At 34.8% G+C, this 20,538-nt stretch overlaps 3 protein-coding genes across 6 annotated transcripts; 2 read left to right on the top strand and 1 right to left on the bottom strand.

The window, feature by feature from the left end:
• The first annotated feature begins 131 nt into the window (after positions 1–131).
• On the top strand, positions 132–2,781 carry LOC106158402 (uncharacterized). Its single transcript, XM_013534353.2, has 2 exons — positions 132–858; positions 1,609–2,781. The coding sequence occupies exons 1-2, from the start codon at positions 659–661 to the stop codon at positions 2,360–2,362; spliced, it is 954 nt and encodes a 317-aa protein (XP_013389807.1). The 5' UTR covers positions 132–658; the 3' UTR covers positions 2,363–2,781.
• Positions 2,782–2,949: 168 nt separating this feature from the next.
• Positions 2,950–10,807, top strand: LOC106158429 (uncharacterized). The gene is made up of 4 exons (XM_087006093.1): positions 2,950–4,503; positions 7,129–7,264; positions 7,433–7,564; positions 8,112–10,807. The coding sequence occupies exons 1-4, from the start codon at positions 4,407–4,409 to the stop codon at positions 8,530–8,532; spliced, it is 786 nt and encodes a 261-aa protein (XP_086862219.1). The 5' UTR covers positions 2,950–4,406; the 3' UTR covers positions 8,533–10,807.
• Positions 5,988–20,527, bottom strand: LOC106158491 (TNF receptor-associated factor 3). 4 transcript variants are annotated; one of them, XM_087006059.1, is made up of 12 exons: positions 20,138–20,516; positions 19,686–19,761; positions 19,014–19,305; positions 18,604–18,651; positions 18,232–18,374; positions 17,620–17,769; positions 17,254–17,322; positions 16,605–16,682; positions 16,135–16,233; positions 15,723–15,876; positions 15,351–15,497; positions 12,156–15,067 (listed from the first exon to the last, which is right to left on the bottom strand). In XM_087006059.1, exons 3-12 carry the CDS (start codon positions 19,300–19,302, stop codon positions 14,523–14,525), a joined length of 1,722 nt encoding a protein of 573 aa, XP_086862185.1. In that variant the 5' UTR covers positions 19,303–19,305; positions 19,686–19,761; positions 20,138–20,516; the 3' UTR covers positions 12,156–14,522. The 4 variants fall into 4 exon arrangements, with proteins under 4 accessions (XP_086862188.1, XP_086862185.1, XP_086862181.1 ...); XM_087006055.1 differs by lacking the exon at positions 19,686–19,761 and having other exon boundaries at positions 20,138–20,256; positions 20,341–20,509; XM_087006062.1 differs by lacking the exons at positions 12,156–15,067; positions 19,686–19,761 and adding an exon at positions 5,988–6,129 and having other exon boundaries at positions 20,138–20,527.
• Between the last annotated feature and the right edge of the window lie 11 nt (positions 20,528–20,538).

Here is a 20,538-nt window from a genome sequence, read left to right as displayed (position 1 = left end):
CCAGTTTACAGGTCCTCTGGAAGTGTGAAAATATTTTGATTAGACCACAGTTAACTTTCACGACAAACAAACACCATTTGTGTGCGTTCAGCAAGGTGCACAGTCGTTTACCTACTAAGTTATCGTTGGGTAATACTCTGAGTTAATTTCTTTCAATTACAATAAAAGTTCAGCACATTAAGGTTGAATAGTTTTGTTTTCTCTGGGACAACATATCTTGAATTCTTGAATAAGCATGACGTTGTGTGTCCCGCACTCTCGTATGTACAGTGCAGTCGGTCACTAATTGTTGTCAAGCTTCCATAGTGTGACTAAATGAGAGACACGGCGCCCATGGAAACCGATCTCAGGCAGTAGCCACACAGTCAGCAAGAGGCACCTGTCAGGAGACAATAGCAACTGGAAAGTGGTAATCTTAGTGGTAATTACAGTGACCAGTGTACGATGTCTATATAATATAACAACGAAACGACAGTTCTTTAATTCTCTAGGACACGAGCAGGAGTCTGACTGATACCAGACGAGCAGGATACAGGTACAGGATGTTTCCACCGTTTTACACGAATCTGGTTTCTGGACTTCAATGAAGACAATAGAAATTTAAACCCCAACATATTTATAAAGTGAGGCTGTGGTCTAACGCCAAATGTGACCCATCATGTCTCGATTGGTGAAAACTTGGCAGAAATTATCTAACCAGCACGCTCACAATGAGGTAGTACTGGAGAGAACACTACAGAACTATGCCAGACAGAGACGGTACAGAATGGCCACAGTGAATCAGGAAGTGCTGGACACATGGCAAACATTGAAAAATATCCATATATGTCCATCAGAAGACACGCGGCTGGCAAAAAAGTAGGTGGTTATTAGATTGATGGGTTTGATTAACATTGCAGTGCACTAGGCTAGCACCTTACGTCTATAAGATGGCGTTGAAGAAATTGTTAATTAACAAATCAATAGTGTTTGAGCGTGCTGAAATCACAGCATCTGTAGTTTGTTCGTTTGTCTTTCAAATTTTATTTTTTATATTTTGATTATATTGGATGGATTAAAAAAACATATTTTGATTATATTGGATGGATTAAAAAAACATACCGAATTTAATTTCTGCTACTGTATTATATTATGAAGGTATCACAGTTATAAACATTTTATCTGTGTTGTCAAATACTGACAATGAAAATTTGAGAAGACAATAAAAATACATGTGTAAGTAACTGTCCGTGATGTGAAAAAAAAATTAAAAAAGTACAATGGATCTATCACCAGACGAATGAATTAGTTCAAAAGATCCACTCCGCTAATTCAACGAAATTTCATTATTCACGCATGTGGCATCGCACTTTTGGTCTTTTGAAATCAAAACCATTACAGGAATTGTACACAAGCTATAGAGTCTAAAAATAAATGTTCCTAAATTATCGTTACACTAATTAGTGTAAACTAAAATTTCAAGGGTGATAACTGATTTATTAGTTTAAAAATTGGGACTTTTATACACTGTATCTATCCAACACATTTCGACGATTCCAAAATTGTCCTTTTAATTTGACAAACAGAAATGTATTATTTCATCTTTCTATGTCAATCTCTTCATTATAGGCACCTAGGTCAAGGGAATGAATCTCAAGAGGAAAAACTAAAGACCATCTTGCCGTTATTACGATCTAAAACATTTGAAAAGACTCAAAAAGAGCTGACTCTGGCACGGCAGCGGACGGAGATGGCACTGTACCTAAAGGGAGAAACTGAAGATCTCTCTTCATCTTACTTAGACTTGCCTCAAATAACTACATCAGAAAACTTCATTTTCGCCACCATTAAACCGAAGCAGCCTCCTAAAGCGGGGATAATTACAGACACGTCAGACTGGGGAAGTAGAGCGGGGTCTAGACTTAAAAAATGGACCTCACATGCGGATATACCGCAAGACGGCAGAAAGCACCACGATGGCACACTCAGGAAATGGAGCTCAACTATCGCAATGCCGCTGGTTGCCGTGCCAGAGGTAAACGACGCCGACGAATCAACGCCCCCTTCGCCACAGCAAGAGACAGTGAAACTACCAAAGATTGTTAATATTGACCCTAAATTCCCACCAGTTAGGAGCAGGAATGAAAGTGTCATGAGTGATATAATGAATAGAAAACGTAAGAGACGTCAAAAGTTACCGCCGCTGGAGCAGAGGATAAAAAAGTTTTATGACAATGTCGAGGAGTTTGTCACGCGTGAGGAAAGAGCGAAAAAGCGCAAAGAAGAGGAGGCAAGAAAGAAAAAATTGAAAGAGGAGGAAGAACTACGGAAACGATACAATTTATTCAACCCTATAATTTATGATAGCGACGACGACGGATAAACTATTTAACACCAGGACCTGCTTTAGTTATCATATCAGTCCAAAAAATACAAACGCACAATCGATCAGTTGTTCTACTAATTTATTTCAACGTGCTTGTCAGAGAATAAACAAGTCTTTGATGAATTATTCACGTATTCAGTTGGCACTATTTTTCATAATCCTATACAATAAATACCATTGACATCAAAACAAAATGTCGAGATCATTTTCAGATAATTTTCACAATTTGAAATACAACGGTTTTATGTCAGACAAAACAGAACGAAAACTACGTCATTCGCGACTTTCGGTTGAATCTTCATGTAGGCTATCTCCATTTAGTCCAGGTATCACGCAACATCACTTCCATTTGCCAGGCTTTTTAGAGTATTTATTCATCACTTTAAAAATTTATTCATTTTATATCACAATCCCCTTTTCATAGATCGATAATAAATCAATCTAACACGTATACTCACCATGAAGAAAATATCATTTCTTTTTCGGTCCTTTTTGTCCTTTTTTATTATTATAATTAAATTAATGGAATGCTGATATTTGCCTACTGTTTATTTTGTGTGCCGTTACCAAGGCTCACATTAGTTATGCACAACAGATTAGAACTTCATGTTACTTTTTTACCGATTGATTATTCTTGACAAACAAAGATAATCCAAGGCCGTAAATCTCTGTAGGCACTTCGTATTAAAAGAACAATTACTTATCTTGGGAACAGAATCTGTGCGCCAGCTTTTACGCAATTCAATCTTTTTAATATCAGCTGCCAAATCGTATTTTATTCTTTCTACATTAAACATGCATTTTGACAGTCCTTACATGCCGCATATTTTATTAAGCCTGAGATTGAAAATGATAATAGCACAATGAAAACCTAATCTATTTCAACAACCCAGGAGCTGACGCTGTCTCGATGGGTCGACCAGCGCTGAAGCTGAAAGCGCTATTGATTCCACTTTAGCAGCGTCCGGAGAGTTATAGAAATCAAAGAGCCAGCTTCCGTATTTCAGGTTTTCCCTAGTGTACAACGACGTCCCTTATTAAGTGGTTTTTGCAAGCAGTTGGAAGATGCCTAGAGTGTCAACACAGCGTGGTGGCTCAACAATAGGTTGATTTTTGGAATCATTGCGGGGAGTGAAAAAAGTGTCCTTGACAGAAAGTAATGGACCTGTCCATCCATTCCTCGAATGCTAGTAGCAGAAAGACCAACTTTATTCGCCAGAAGAGAATGCGTTAAGTTATTTCACCAATGCACCTAAATCTAGTTGCAATAAGAAATCATCATCTTTCCAACCAATTCCCATATTTTTCAGAAAAAAAAGGGGGGAGGGGAATTTGTATGTTTTCAGGTGTTTCAGACAAATCAGCATATTTTACAAGAATAATCCGTGTTTAGGTTGTTATTAATTATGTTTCTTTTTCTTTTCTTATAAAATAACCACATGAAATAAATTTAGCAATCAATATCACTTTGTGTGCCAAGATTGATAAAATCTAAAATTAACACAAAGCCACTCGCTATCAAAAAAAGACCATTAAGAAAATTAGTATGCGTTTAGTAAAATGTTCAACACCATTTTCCTCAGCGCAAGTTGACTGATGTCTCCCGAGAGTTGAAATAAAAGACCGGAGATGGCGTGCTATTTAATCAATCGATATTCGTGTCAGAACATGCATCTCCCAAGAACTACACCTATATTTATCATCGAAGCTCCCAGTACAAAAGCTACGATCACTAAAATAGATATTACACATTTCAGTTGTTTTCCCGAAAACCACACCTTCAAATGACACCCTTGTTTTGAGATATCCGAGGTGAAGCTGACATCAGTTGCCGTCAGATCGATTCAGTTGGGATCAAGCGTCAGGTCCTTGGAGGATTACTGTGCAGGTGCTTGGTGATATGTGTTAACTCGTGATCACCATGGCGAGCTGGAGACATCAACTGGATCTATAGTCTGTCTTCACGTACGTTAACGGAACAGTTCCATCTTAATAGATTCTCCCTGAATAGGATTGCTATGTATTCCGACAAAGACGGTTAATGGTCAGAGGTTCTCCAAGCAACAAAATGGCAAAGACGATAATAATGTTTGTATCGTGTATTGTTGAATTTCTTTCCTGGATAACATATATATCGGGTAAGTGCCTTTTTGAATTGAAATGTGTGAGCTGATAGCCCTTTTAACAAAATATATCAAGACTTGATAGAAGAATTGTTTACTTTTTAGCAAAAAATAGATTCACAACGTAAAATGAACGCAAATTGTGAGAGTGAGCAATTATTCCATTGTTATTCTATCAAAACCCATAACTTGGTCTTGGATCGGTAGATTTATGGCAAATGAGTTATAAGAAGGATTACCAAAAGACTTACCTTTCATTAACGAAATAGCACTTTTTGTGATATTTATTGCAATAATTTGACGATGGTTTACGATGGAACCATGTAAGATTTGAAGCAGTAGAATATAATGTGACAAGAGAAATATGTAACACGTAATAAAGGGAATTATATTGTACTGTACGAAAAAATTAAACAAAACGTTCTCCTAGCAAGCTATTTATGGGATTGTTATTGAATGTCTGGTACATCCTTTCACTAAACAAACAATCAAGTGAAATTATTGTTCCATTAGATGGATATTAGATACGTACATGTAATGCTTGACTGACTTGACAAAACGGCTCATTTGGCAATTCTCTTAATGCCCTTTACATTAAAACGGACAGTCATTACTCACTTATTTGTTTGTTTGTTTGCATATTGTGTATGCCGAGTCCTCAATCTAGGTTTCATTGAAATTAGAAATATCATATGCGTCATAGATGTTGTAGTATATTGAAACGCCAACACACAGCCAAGTATGACGGACGCAATATTCAATATTTCCGGCCTGAGTGCAGTAACCAAGATACAAAACAAACTGAGGAACACAATTTGTGCTTCACATAAATCCGTCTAATTTGGTTGCGTCTACAGATGTTTATAGCAATTTTTGTAATTGTTCAAGCTCTGACACCATTCTGACGCTACTGCAATATTGAAAAATAAATCTTTGGGAAATAATGATAATTGATTAATGATCGAGATTCCAAACTTAAAAATGAAAAGAAAATTAAATTGCATACAGACATTACTGCGCACTTACTTTTATATGGTATTTGTTCCGACGTTTCGTCTAATAATAATACATGTATATGTATTTAGAGTCTACATTCCATCAAAAATATGTTCTGAAGATTGTACAAATGAAATACAAAGTTAAAGGGATTATTTTCGATTAAAAGGTAATGATATTAAAAGTTAAGAAAAAAAAATATCCAATTGTAAGGTTTATAAAGATTCTATAGATTTCTTCAAAATTGAATTTATTATCACTGTTATCATTTTCTTTCTTTTTTTGATTGAAACTGCAACGGGATTAGTCAAAATGTACCTTTGTTTAATGTATACTTTTGACAACATTATAACATAAAATGAAAAAAAAATAAATTGATTCATTAGTGGATAATCCACGGTGTTGGATTATGGTATATTTTTACATACTATTATTATTATTATTAAAGCAGTGAACACCTATAAAATACACTAAGTTCTGAAAGCATTAGTATAGCCAATGTATAATACTCATAGGAAAATATCACCAAGTACATACTCTCTGTGCTAAACTCCCCACAGGACCTGAACCGTACATAGGCGTAACATATCAGCACAGGGTCTCAGAACAGAAATGAACATGGCCATGGGATAGCCATAGAAATACCTGCAAATAAAGAATTATCTTTGTGGCCCTAGTAGAGCGCACGATTTACCCAGTAAACACATAATGTTATTATAACGTTAACGTAACGTTTATATACAACCAAAAAACGTTATGGTAACGATATAATAACGTTTTGTGGTATCTGGGTATAGGCCTGAAATTTTCAAAACTATCGTTTACAGTCATGGCGATATAACCAAGTTTCGCTCACATTTAAGTCCGGTTTAATGCAATTATTTCCGTGTTTGTTTCAATGACGCTTATTTTCATATTATCTTATTACTTATTATCTTATTATATGTAGACGGAATACATGTATACATGAATACGGAATACACTAGGCCAAAACACTGCAGAGCTGCGCCTGAACCCAGTCTGACTATTGTAATTAGTTTGCTGAACTTTTCATGCCCTCGATATGGATTTATCGCAGAAACAGTTGTTTTCTTATCTCAAGCTCCTTGTTGTTGAATACGTCGAAAGTTAAATCGCTTGGACTCTTATGACAGCAGCATTGTGTACTTATAACGTAAATTGTTACATAATGCTGACAGTGCTATTGATATTTAATTAATGCAGATGCTCGCCTATTGCAACACTGGTGATAAAATCACAATTTATGGAGTGTGTTGTCGTTTGGTTAAAAATGGAAAGACGAACAAGTCAATATGACATAGAGAAGAAACACAGTCAAACAGACAGACGGGCAGGCAGACAAACAAACCCATTTTGATAAAATTTTGATCCATTTTATGGTCCAATTTTATCAACAAATCAAATTAGTCTTATTATTGTTTTTCAAAGAATTAAAAAACCTTTTCATTCAAAGAATATTATAGTTAAATTATATCTTTTAGTTTCAGTTTTAATTACTTTTATATTAGTTTCTAAATTTATGTGTAGTTAAAGTTTTTATACATTTGTAAACAGTGCTGAGACGCATTTTAAGAAATGAATTATTATTATTATTATTATTGATAGCCTTTTTCCTCTGTTCAGCCTTGAAGACATGTTATAAGGACGAGGAGGCAGGCGAATTCGACTGGAATAAGTACACGTGCCCAGATAGCACCCCGGAGTGCTGCGTGGAGAGTGAAGAATTTACATGCTGCCAGACCGAGGCACAGAAAACACTGTGAGTAAATTTTGGACGAGGTCGAGGAAGACTCATCGTTTTGCCATGGTTAAAGATATATTTAAATGGCTTAACATAAAATTAAAGAGAACGTACACGGGGTTTATAGAATGAAAACAATCAAACAAAGTTATTCTGTGCCCTTAACTCCTGAATGTATATTTCCAGTTATCAGCAACTTCAGCTATGGGGTGGGGTGGTAGGATTCATGCTCATTGTGACGGGTGCCTATCTCTGCTACAAAAAGGAAACTAACATTTGCGAAAAAAGCCTCAAGGAAAGGTGCAGTTGTGGCAAAAAGTAAGTTCAACCTTGGAACCTAATCTCACTTTACATAGCTTACTTAGCTTTAGATAAAGATTGCAGCAACTTTAAGGCGAGCTTCCATGGGGTTGTTGGTTCGATGTAACTCAATACGACCCAATTCCAGTTGGATGTGTGATTACGATTAGCTGACCACGGGCGGCAGTTCTAATCCCTCTGTTGTCACACCCAGCTTCAGTATAATTGATGCAAGTTTCTTGCCGTTAAATTTATTTATCTGGTGAACTTATCGCAATCAGAGAAACAAATTTAACGGCACGAAACTTGCATCAACGACCAGTTGAGATGGGTTGTTCTAAGTTAGGTCGATCCATCTCCAATGAAAACGGCCCTAAAGTGCGCTGCCACAGTAACCGTGTCAAATTATTTTTAATTTGGACTAAAATACTGATTCTATATATAAAAAACGAAGAAAAATCAATAACTATTAATTATTCAGATAAACTATTGATTAAATGATTTTGTTAAATACTTATAATTGACGATTTTCGGGAACATAACGCCCTGCTTTCTTGTTTTGTAGGCAAGAAGCGAAGGAAGAGACAGAACTAGAACTTACTGTGTTACCAAGTGGCGACCTCGGGAGCGCAATGAGGCGCGAGGGGACGACCCTCAGTCAGTACGCTGCTTCACAGGCTCTGAACAACGATCTGACAAAACTATCGTCCGGTAACTACGAGAAGAATGAAAACAAAGACTCACAATCCATTTCAGAGTCGTCGGCGGATCGGAGGACTAAAAATGAAGATAACTCTGATGCACATACACCAACAAATGAAACTCCGGCAAATAAAACGAAACCAAAGAGTGCCACAAAGTTTCAGTGGAAAAAGAAGCAAGAGCCGTCCGAAGTAGCCGAGTCGAAATACAATTGGAAGAAAAAGAAGGTCGAGGAAAAGTGTTCGCCCTCAACACCAAAGAACCCCTATATATACATACCATGATAATTACTTTTTATTACATGTATAATAAAACATCATATGGATAATAATAGACATTTGAAGATTCCGTCCTCCTCTTCCATATGACTGTGCCTGATGTCGTCAGAACAAAGTTTAAGGAAAGTGATGATGATATGACCAGTTGCGTGATATTCGCGACAGTGATTTTATTGGATCAAAAGTCTGCATATATTTTTAAATAACTTGTACAGAAATTTTTTGTATACATTACAAGGAATTGAAAAGGGCACGCAAATTAGAAATGATATCATTTAGAGCCAGGTTGAAATCCATATGTTAAGAACCTTTAGGCCCAGCCCAATAGACACCATCGGTCTTTGCACATGTAGATCGATCCATTTCTGCGGTGAATCTCGCTGAGAGCAATCAGCTTAACTGGATGACACGCCTCCTTTTGTTTCCAACGAATTCGAATAAGCACGAACCTTTCTGTATGCAACATAACGCCAGGAGGAGACGTGCCATGCAGTTGGACTGCATGCACTCAGCAAGACTTCCCACCGAGTTGGATCGATTTATGGAAGTAGATCACTGGTGTTTATGGGAATGGGGCCTTAGACCTTCTTGAATCTTGTTTTCAAATAGAATATTTTAGATTTAGAAACATTTATGTGTCATTATTTTCTAACCAACGCGTGTTCATAGTATTGATGACAATATATGTTTTTCATACACCTGACATCATTTTATGGTTGGAATCAGTTCTGCAAAAAAAATTTTCATGGTTCCTTTGATCATCCCTTCTATTTAAAATGTTTGTGCAAGCGCATGGTTTGCTATTATTTCACAAAAAATATTCTTAATGCAGAGCTACAAAACATGTTTTGGAGAGCCATGGTTTTAAACTGTTGAAAACGTGCACTTAGTATTGATCTGTGGAGACTAGAAATATCTAAGTGATAACACTGTAACTGACAATAGCATATTATATCCGATGATTATGTTTTATTACAAGAAGAAAACGATATTGAAGCCGCGTCGCGATGCCAAATTAATGAATTGTGTTCCAAAATATATAATTTTAAAAAACAGTTGCATAAAGGAATAAGGTCTCAAACTGAAGAAATAATAAAAAGTTGTATATATGTGGGAAAACGAGGGAAGAAGAAGTAGAGAAAGACAAAGAACATTATACAACAAATCAACAACTGTACAATAACAAGCTCATCCAATTAACTGAAAATAGAGTAAACTGAAGAACCATGATCGTCGATGTCTGCACCAGGTCTGACACATGGTGATGAAACGTAAAGACGTTTTGTTGACGGCTTGTGACTTATCATGTGGCTTTCTATTCAATTCATTTCTGCACTGGTACAAATATTATCATGAACTTGTATAATATAATATAATATAATATAATATAATATAATATAATATAATATAATATAATATAATTGGTGCATTACCATTCTGTAATTGGTATTTGCATTACCAGTTTGTAAATGAACAAATCTTTTTATATAATTGACAGATGTATTACATGTAGGATAGATACTACTAAAATATTTTAACTAAACGGTGAAATACAACTTATTGGAGTGTTTACATATTAATCGTAAATAAATCATGCAATGTGCGGTAACAATCATATGTAATATATGCCTGTTACAATTTACAGAGAATATGCTAGGAGTTACCAAATTGAGCAACCACTTCATCTCTTTGTTTTAAACTGGAAACGGAGACTAAACTATATTTGTTGACACTGTTATACATTTTGTATAATTTACAATAGAACACATGGGTTCTACAAGGTGATCACATCATCGCCAAAGAGACTAGACGTACACTACACATCAGATTAGTTCTATACATTTATGTATGGAGAGCAATGTCACTACAGACGTATAAAGTTAATGTATGGCATCAGATGATAGATGATGACTTGTATCTGTTATTACAGGGCAGAGTGGGTGAAGACACTGGGGAGTAAGTAAGTGCTTCATTTATTGATATTTCTGTTGGGAATGTAGTTAAGCGTTGAGTGACTTGACTTTCATTTGGGTAAACTGACAATCAAGAACACGAGTATTAATATGTCTATATTTATATATGATGTTTCAAGCAATCGATGGAAGCAAAGTGTTACAGAGAATGAAGAAATGTATCCATGTGGTTACACCCGTGACTTTTGTCCTTGGTTTCACTGAGACTTGACTAATGTACATGTATATGTATTATGTTGGGATAGGCAAGTGGAACGAGATGCTCAGTTTACCTCCGAAAACGACATTTGGGGAAATGTGATTAAAAACCTGAGACCGAGTCGAAAATACTTCACATTGATTTTTCTTAACAAATTCGATGCACTTTAAGTAGGAGGGTGTGAGGGGTAGCCAAGGCAACGAAACCTAGATATGCTTGTAACTATTTGTAGATATTTTTAAGAAGTCGATCGCTACCAGTTTTGCGTTTCATGAAGTTCCTTTAATAACCGCCAAATGAAAGAATCCCATATCATTATACCTGGTAATACCATTCTTATTGCAGGACTATTCTCAGTGTAAATATTGCTGATTTCAATTGGCTTCGACCGAATAAAGTGCTCCATGCTTTTCTATCACTTCGTAAAAAATGTATTTTAGAAAATTTATTAGGATGTAACATGCATTTGAGGTGAAAGCATGAATTGTTAAATAAATATATATGGCACTCAAGTATTTTCATTTTCACTATGAAAAAAAAAAACTTCTTCTAGCGAAGCCGACTGTTGCGTATATTGATTTGCCGGCGCCCCTTCGGATGCCATCTTTCCGAGACAGTCGATTTTCTTTAAAGGCGCGAAAACGCGTACTTTTGAAGCCTTTGTCGCTGTTTGCCGACATCGGCGTCTACCCAGAAACAAGGATACTTTCGTTTGCCTTCTCAGATTCGGAAAACAAAAAATCAGGTGCATTCTATTGCACAACTACAATGAAAGTTAACGTTATTCAGCTCATTTGTTTTCTCACGACTGTACGTGAATTCATGCAAGCTTTACCTGTCAAGGTTTCGGTACTTGCCGCCTTTTCGCAGAAGTGAATGTAAATATTAACCTTGTAATTTTTTAAAGCCGAGCGGATAGAAACTGATACACCTCTCTATCCTTTTATTTGTACTCAAATGATTTCACGACACAATTTCACATATGTTCTAAGTTTAATTATCAAATAGCATGATGAAAATGATGAATTTAAGTCAGACATATCCAGGTAGCGATCAACTTAGAGCGGGGTAAACAGGAGTACATGCCACTTACGGTAAACGATTATAAATCGTTAAACAGACGTGCGCGGGGTTTTGCCGCAGAGAAACAATTAACGGATTTTCGCTGCCTGTTACACAGTATTTACTAATCATTACGCTATGGCGTTTCAAACTGAAAAACCCACCATGAATGTCATCTTCAATAATTATTATTTGGCTAAGTGGATCTGTGTGATGCTCATATTTCACGCCGTATCAATCTGCTGATATGCTGACAATTCATACCCCCCCCCCCCCCATGTATCAAATATGTATAGTAGTGGTTAATAAACTAATTTCTCACTTTTGATGATCAACACAGTTATATTTTCGTTATTGCGACTATGATTTTAGCTATTAAAGTAACTACTACTCTATCACATATAATACAATTTATTGTAAGTAATAAGTTATATAGGTGACTGTACATTGGTCTACCGTTTAAAGGCAAATTTATATACAGAGAATAGTCTTAACAGTGGAAATGTTTTGATAACATTCCATAGGGGCCATTCAGAACAGATGATCCGAGGATCTACTGATCCATGGATCAAAAGTGATGGACCCTACTTAAAGAAGAGCTAACTCGCTGACTTTTACCTGTTTAATGGCCCGTGTGGAGGCAGGGAGACCATCAGCGGATTAGCCAGCTCTTCTTTCATGTAGGGTCTGCCATATTTGATCCGAGGATCTGTAGACCCTTGGATCTTCTGTTCTAAATGGCCTCTTACTCTGGTTGCATGATATAAATATTATTATTGCAACTACAAGCAAAGTAAAAATCTAATAATACATTTACTACTAAAATAGTATGAAATGTATAATGTTTTCCCTAAAAATTTTCATTTAAAAATAAAAGAGCTTTTCTTACAAATATATAAAATGATGATTATCATTTTAGCATTACATGCTACAAATCACCTTTAAAATGTCACCTTTAAAATGGTTTTAAATTTGAATTTATGGGCAACTCACAGACCATACACTGTAGAAGTTTAGGTGCCATTTTTCCTCCAGTAACACAAACTTAAGTCTTAGACCCCATTCCATACCTAGATTGATCTAGCAGGACCGACCCATCTCCGAGGGGTTTCCTGCTAAATTACGTTCAGCTTAAATGGTTCTGATGTCTGGAGTGCTTACTGGAGCTGTTTTTTTTTTTTTTTTTTTTTTTTTTTTGGGGGGGGGGGAGGGGGGGGATAATTATCATTTAGCAGCTACAGTAGGCGTGCCATACTAAGCCGCTTAATCTGGACGCAATTTGAATCCCCTTGGAGAAGGGTTGATCCTGCTAGATCAATCTAGGTATTGAAATTGGGTCTTATACTGAAGATATACACAGCTTAAGCATGCATGCAATTTGCCAATGTCAAGAAAGCTCCTAAAGCAATATACATTAAAATGGGAAATACATATGAATATGATTTAAACTACAATATAGCATAAATTATAATACAGATTACTGACTGTCATACAACAATGTGTCAAATCTGACAAAATAACAAAAGGTTAATATTCCTAAAATACTTTATCAATATGTTACCTCAAAATTGAAATCTGCCAAAAGTGAAAATAAAACAGCCATGCTATCAAATGAGTAGTGCCTAAATCAAATATAACAGTAAAAATGGTGTTTGTACTGCCATACTTATTAATCTCCAAGAAAATATCATAAAATAAATTGCTTCTATGTTTATTGGTCCCTAGAAGATTGGACCGTGTCTTAATAAGGCACGGCATGTGCAAAATGCGTCAAGCTGTTCGCCACCAATTTATTTAAAAAATGTCCATGAAATTCTTCATTTGTCAGCCTATATCAATTATATTCATTTATCTTAATACTTTTGAACAAGTCCTTTAGCACTGCACTTCCCAACTGCCAATAATGAAATCTTTCTATCAATCTCTATCAATTTAGTCAGGTAAAGATTGGCAATTCGATACTTTTATTCCCTACTTTTCAGTTAAGTTTGACCATGGAAGTGCAACTATAATATCTGAACATCTATCTAAATGCCAGTCTCGTATTAGCCACTAAAGACTGCACATCAATAATCAAGCGCTGATAATACTTGCACCTTATGATTACAAAGTGTAGAATTTGCTAGAACTAGAACACATTATCAACTGAAGATGGTTAAACCTTCAGACAATGTTCAGCATGAACGACACCTTGTCTCCTCTGTGAACATAAGTTAATACATTCACTTTAAATACACATCTACAAAGTTTGTATATCTGTAACAAACACTTTGGAATAAATGGTTAAACTTCAAAAATAGTTCATCCATGCAATATGTAGTTCTTAAATATACACAAAAGAATTTTTCACTGAACTGTTCAGGGTTGACTTCACAAGTGGGTTTAAGTTTGTTTATTCATGAGGACAAGTTTACATCAAAATCAAAACCTGGTTTCTCCATATGGGTTGCCATACAAATAACTCACCTTAATTCAAAACAAGATCAAAGGCAGAATTAAGACTTAATCACAGGTGTGAAATCAGCCCAAAACCAGGCTATAAAGAACAAAATTTCTTATTATCTATAGAGTTAAAGACTAGAACTTCCACCACCTAAAAATTTCAAAATAAATGATAAAAAATAATATGAGCTACAACAGTAAATAAATGAAAAAAATTAATAAAATGAATAAAATAAGACAAATATGAATGATCATATACAGTATCTTCCTACAACACAAACATGGCAATGGACTTGCCAAACATGCATCTTGTTGTTAAACTAGTCAGATACTTGAACTTCTACTCTTATTCTATCATGAGAAATATATAAATATTGTTTCTTTTCAAGAAACTCATATCTAACAAACTTGGGCACACCATAAGCTACAAATGAATCCTCAGTGGGGATTGGGTTTTCAATCTCGGTATCAGGGTCATATTGCAGTTCGTATACAATATGGCGTTTCTGGTCACTCTGGTCCAAAATCTTAATGGTCACATTCTGCTTGAAAGGCCAGTCAAGCTTACCATCATTAATTACTGGCAGCAGAACAAAGAAGAGAGACACAAACCCCCTGCTTTCCTCACCATCCCCATTCAAGTACATCTGCAGCTGCATTTTGTACCCAGATTTGTTATTGGTATAGAAAACTGGACTAATAATTGACTCCACAAGATTTTTACGAACTGCACCGAGATAATTTGTCACTGGGTACACATCCCATTGAAAACATTCCTCCTCGCCAGTGTTATCAATCAATATCTCATCTTGCATTACTTTGTCCTTTTCACCAAATGTAATGTTTTTTCCAACTACCACATTGCCTGCAATAAATAGAAATATAATGGGCACTGATAAAGAGTATTAAGTATGTAAGTATCTAAAATTTTCTAAATCGCTTTCAAAATGATGAAAAAAATTGCATGCACTATGTGTTTGCCATATAACGTCTTACATTTCTCTTCTAATATCACTGTTGAGTTCATATTTCTACAATTACAAATTTCATGTTTAAAAAATTATGACTCGACTTTTTCCGCCTACATGTTGTATCTCTTTCATGTTGCATCTCACACAAACCAATTCATAGAAACATATAATATTTACCAGTCATATTGGACAGAGTCAGCACATTCTTCAGGGCTGGTTTAAAAAGTTGAGTTTTCTTTCCAGCCACAGGTTTCTTTGAAGCTGCTGGAGTCCCGGTGGTTTCTATTTCATGCTGACTTTCAGGGGTAGGGAATGGATGAAATGCTATTCAAAAAAGAACAGGTAAGTATGACTTTATAACATTCTAATATCTTACCCATATTTGGAAATCACTAACTTGCCAGTTAAAATAACTAAAAATAACAAGAGAATATACATACATGAAGTCAAAACTGTATCTAAAGGAACCATAAGTTTCATGTTTTTTTCTCCAACACAATTCTAATTTCCTTTAAAAGGGAGTCAAAATTTATTAACAGTTATACTAACCAGATGAAACTGCTGGACTTGTGTTGTTATTAACTGAATAACTTGTGTTTCTCATTTCATCAAGTATTCCCTTTGTGACAGAATTCTGTTTCTGTAGAGAGTCAACAGTACTTTTGACAGAGTCAAGGTCAGTTCTTATTGAAAATAGGGATGTCTACAATGGAAATAATAAGTTGTATCACCAACAACAGACAAGATTTTGGATTACATGATTAAAAGGGAACAAATGACAAGGTGGACTTATGACAGATAATCAGAAGGCACTTCAGGTAGAAAATCAACAAGCAAAAATGTCTGATTCCCAATTTAAATTGTGCTAAAATTATGCCTGCAACAATAATTCCGGAAGGCAGTGATTTTATGTAATATGATTTATCTGATATATATATGATATACATAGATATGTCTTTACCTTGGTTTCCTTGTGTTTTTTCTCGCAACATTTACTGTGCAATTCCAAATGGGAGCAAACAGCTTCTTTCCTATGAGCCCCAAGATCAGCTGATTTTCCCTTGAAAAATTGCATATTTAAATGTAGAAGATCACTTTAGTGTGAATCATTAAATGGAACTTGCCACGTTAAAGAAATCAAAATTTTAACAACAATTGCGGCCTTTACAAAATCAATTAAAGGTACTGTGTAAACAAAACTAATTCTAAAATATAAAAGAATTATCGGTTCATGCCCAGTTTCTATTAGAACAATGAGTAATCCCTGTGAGTTTGAAGAAAAATGGTGAAACTGGCAGTAAAAGAAATGACAGTAAGCTAAATGTAAACAGCTCAAGCTTCTGCTTGTGTGACAAAGGTGAGAGCAATATATATATTTAAACACTACTACTAAATCTTGGCTTTTAAGTTTGAATATCAAATTATACCTACTGCATAAGTACATCCAACCAAGACAAAGTGACACTTGCTGTCTTGAGTATCATAATGTTTCTCAATGTGTTCATCCAACTGTAATAGTATTTCAGAAATAAATACATTCAAAACAAAACAATTCCAGCTATTGTTTAAACAATGAAAATTCTTTCTAAATACACATAAATCACTATTAATGTTATAAAATGAAATTAAACTACTGACTTTGACAAAGCAAATTTACTTAAGTTCACTTTTGATGGGGAGACCATAATTTCTTAAACAAATTTTTCACTATTATTACACAATTCAATTTGAAAGTAAATTTTAGAGATTTAAATTAAATATGTTTTGCTGGCTTTATCATCAAAAAAATCTGATGATCTGACATACTGATCTTAAAAACTTATATTACATACTCCATTATTGCCTCCTTAATAAAATAAATTGTGACCAGAAAACAACTAAGTAATGGACAGCTGAAAAACTGGCAACTCAGAACATCAGGATGCTCCTCTTTTTGAAAAGTGTATTTATATCAAAGTTAGTATATATATGAAGAAAAACAACTCCGATATCTCCTATTTTAAAATATATGCATATATATTCAAGTATACAAAAAAATTAATTAATTACATATTTACAAGTGATCATGACAACAGTATACCTGTCCTTGTGCCACTGTTTCTGAACACACTGGACATTCAGTTTTCCTCACTTTACAGGTGGTAACATGCTTAAAGAGGGAAATTGTACAAAGAAAAATGTTATTTTCAGATTACTGCAATTTATCCTCATTTGAGAATGATGTAAACATCTGTTAGATAATGTGCTTTAAGTAAGAAAAGATTGAATCATTACAAAAATTGTTAAGAATTAATCTACTAACTGCTACAAACAATTTGTATATAATTGTAAGGGTACTAAATTGAACAATGCATGCAGTCAGAATAATGGTGGTTATGCTGTACATAAAAATAGTACACAACATTTTATTACATACATTTCAGTTCAAAAACAGAATCAAAAATACCTGTCCAAAAGCAATGAGTGGCACTTCATTTCCGCAGTGAGGGCATTGCTGTGGCCTGTATGCACAACTGTGGGCGTAGAGAGTTTCTAACTCTTCTGGTGGAACTGACTGACAACAACCTTTGTCATGGTATTTACAAAGAACGCTCTCCTGTAATCATGATGTCCCAAATTATATGTAACATAAATAAATTTCCATGGGCCTGAAGACCTAATATAAAAACCACTATATATCCTCAATGTTATACAAATTCCCAAACATTTTCTTATCCTACATCTCAATCCAGTTCACAAATTTAAGATCAATGATAGATGAGTAAGAGCAAATTGCTTTTTTCTAAGAAAAATTCAATCTGGCAAGAAAATGCCAAATTATAGGATACCTTTAAGGATAGAAAATCTACACAGTTGTTTGTAATCCTAATATCATGCTTTTGCTTTAAGGTCATACCATAATAACGGACTTATAAGATGACGCAAAATATAAACATACACATTTTGAGAACTAAATCATGCACTTATTTTTCTTTGAAAAACAAATTATGCAAAACGTAAAAATATCAGTCACTGTGGTAAAAGTTTAATATATCAGATGGTTAAGAAGAATACATACTACACCCTGAAGCTGTTTTAATGTGGGACTTCCCCTGGGACTAGATGATGAGACACTGCTTGTTGGAGAGCTGCGATTAAGGTTTCTGTAATATGACTTGTACTTTGGCGATGGACATGACCCACTGCCCTGTGACCTCCTTCCTGTTATAGTTAAAGATATGTTTCAGACACAAAATATAATTTTCAGATACAAAAAACGATAATTAATTACTCCCTAGCAGCTTCAGTAGGCATGACAGACATCTAAGCTGCTTAAGATAGCAAGCATCACATGATATGTAAAAAAAAAAAAATTAATCCAGCCAGGGTAACCAGCCTCTATTAAAAACTCTTGATAAATTCATCACTAAGGAAAAGATTGAAAACCTACTTTTATGTCCCTTAGATGGTCTAGCTGTTTTATCTTCTTCCATCAACTCTAAATGGAAAAATTTTTTAAAATAAGAAATTTGTCCAAAATTAAACAAGCACATACAAGTTTTTGAGTACATTTCAGATAAAATTAATTACAGCAGGCCATAGTAATTTGATCATTTCTTTCATTGTTATTATCATCACAGTCCTTATCATTACTTATGACAGTGGATATAATGGTGAATCAAAGCCATTTTTGTTGAAATCAATCAAAAACATTGTAATGTTTTAATGCATTCATGACTAAGACAAGGCATTTTAATAGATTCTGTAGATTAATATAATCAAAGGTCCCAGAAGGAGGACCCATAGAAAATACTTATTCCACTATTATATGATCAGCAAGGAGTACATGTATGTGTATACCTGTCAGAGTTGCATCAAGTTTATCTGCTACATGTTCTTGTCCCTCTTTTATCAGTGCTCTTCTGAGAACATCATAAAAACGTGGTGGAGCATGTGTAGTCAGATGGTTAATCAACCATTCTGAACGTTCTCGTCTTGTTTGTGAAGCCTTGAACTCTTCATTGTCTCTTGATGTTAAAATTCCCTCTTCAAGTAAATGATTTATGAGATGTTCACTTTTCAATTCTTCCACCAAATATACCTGATTCTTTTTCAGAATTTTTTTGTACATATTCTTTCTTTCATCCATATCCTATGTAAATATAAATAAAAAAGAGAACTGAAAGGTACATGTATATTTTATACATTTGAATATATTCTGATAGGACAATGTCATGTCAGTTTCTTGCAAAATGTCATATCTTTCCCAATTAACACATTTAAAATGATAATAAATAACCCTCAAATAAATGTACCTGGTGTCTTTTTTTTTCTAAAATGTTCAGGAAACATGATACAATTTGATTAGTGTGCAGGTCAAGAGACAAGTAATGATTTGTGAGTAAAAATTACTAAATATCCAGTACAGTATACCTTAAATCTGCAATAAAGAACGTATGGCTTTTCTGTTAGGTTTCTGATTCTCAATTACTGGTACCTGGACCTTATGTAATTTTTTACGATCAAACTTACAGGTCGCAAACTTTGAATTAACGCCCATAAAACGTAGATCTATACGGTTTTTGCCACACTTCACATCTTCATTTGGCTTTAAATGTGAATGACAAGATTTTTAGTTTACATCATGTTATACCATATTTCAAAAGCATTTAAGTATAGTTTGCACTGAAGATGATCCATATAAGAAATATGGAGTTTACTGACAATAAAACACCCACCCACGGTCCTTTCAACATATTAGCGACAAGCGATAATTTAGCTCATACTGATTATTGAAATCCGACATTTTTTATCAAAACAATTTTTAAGATGGCGTGGGTTAAATGGGTTAAATGGTATTTTTTTACATAAAACAGTGCAAGTGCAGCCTATCACTATTAGTTTCAGAGTATCAGTGAAGATAAAACAGACTCCAAATGAGTCAACTAAACTGGATAGAATGTATAAATTAAAAGAAAACATACTCTGCTTGCCGAACGACATTAGCTGCTGTTCTCTGCCCGGCCTATTGTAGTGCGGTGTGCCGTTATCCCATCGAACGCTCCCTTGATGTTGACTGGTTATTCCCTTTCCAATCTCCCCACTGCAGTGGGTAATCAAACAAGTTGATTGCAAATTTTACTAAGTATTCATATGAAACTTTTTTAAGTTCAATAAACTAACTCACATGTATAAAACTATACCAAAAGTCAGCCTTTAAAGTGTTTATCTCTCCCTTTCCTGGGGGTGTAAGTTTGGATATGAAAATTTCCATGGGGATTCCCCTCCAAATACGGGCACTTTGTCTTTGTTGTGTGGGTGTTGGCTCCGTGTTGGCTTAATGGTAATGCATTAATGCTATCATCGTAAGAATATATAATTTCAA

The sequence above is a fragment of the Lingula anatina genome, chromosome 1 (genome assembly GCF_051362555.1).
Source record: "Lingula anatina isolate TDL-2025a chromosome 1, LinAna3.0, whole genome shotgun sequence".
NCBI lineage: Eukaryota > Metazoa > Brachiopoda > Lingulata > Lingulida > Lingulidae > Lingula > Lingula anatina.
Note: the sequence above shows the minus strand (reverse complement) of the source record. Positions and strands in the feature narration are given on the sequence as shown.

What these genes read in the sequence shown, in the direction of transcription:
- LOC106158402 (XM_013534353.2), top strand. Translation starts at nt 659, where the DNA reads ATGTCTCGATTGGTGAAAACTTGGCAGAAATTATCTAACCAGCACGCT. An exon ending in GACACGCGGCTGGCAAAAAA is followed by an intron (nt 859 to 1,608) that starts GTAGGTGGTTAT and finishes TCTTCATTATAG; the next exon opens with GCACCTAGGTCAAGGGAATG.
- LOC106158429 (XM_087006093.1), top strand. Translation starts at nt 4,407, where the DNA reads ATGGTCAGAGGTTCTCCAAGCAACAAAATGGCAAAGACGATAATAATG. An exon ending in CTGGATAACATATATATCGG is followed by an intron (nt 4,504 to 7,128) that starts GTAAGTGCCTTT and finishes TCCTCTGTTCAG; the next exon opens with CCTTGAAGACATGTTATAAG. An exon ending in ACCGAGGCACAGAAAACACT is followed by an intron (nt 7,265 to 7,432) that starts GTGAGTAAATTT and finishes GTATATTTCCAG; the next exon opens with TTATCAGCAACTTCAGCTAT.
- LOC106158491 (XM_087006059.1), bottom strand. Translation starts at nt 19,302, where the DNA reads ATGGATGAAAGAAAGAATATGTACAAAAAAATTCTGAAAAAGAATCAG. An exon ending in AAACAGTGGCACAAGGACAG is followed by an intron (nt 16,683 to 17,253) that starts GTATACTGTTGT and finishes ATACTATTACAG; the next exon opens with TTGGATGAACACATTGAGAA. An exon ending in AAAAACACAAGGAAACCAAG is followed by an intron (nt 15,877 to 16,134) that starts GTAAAGACATAT and finishes TTTCCATTGTAG; the next exon opens with ACATCCCTATTTTCAATAAG.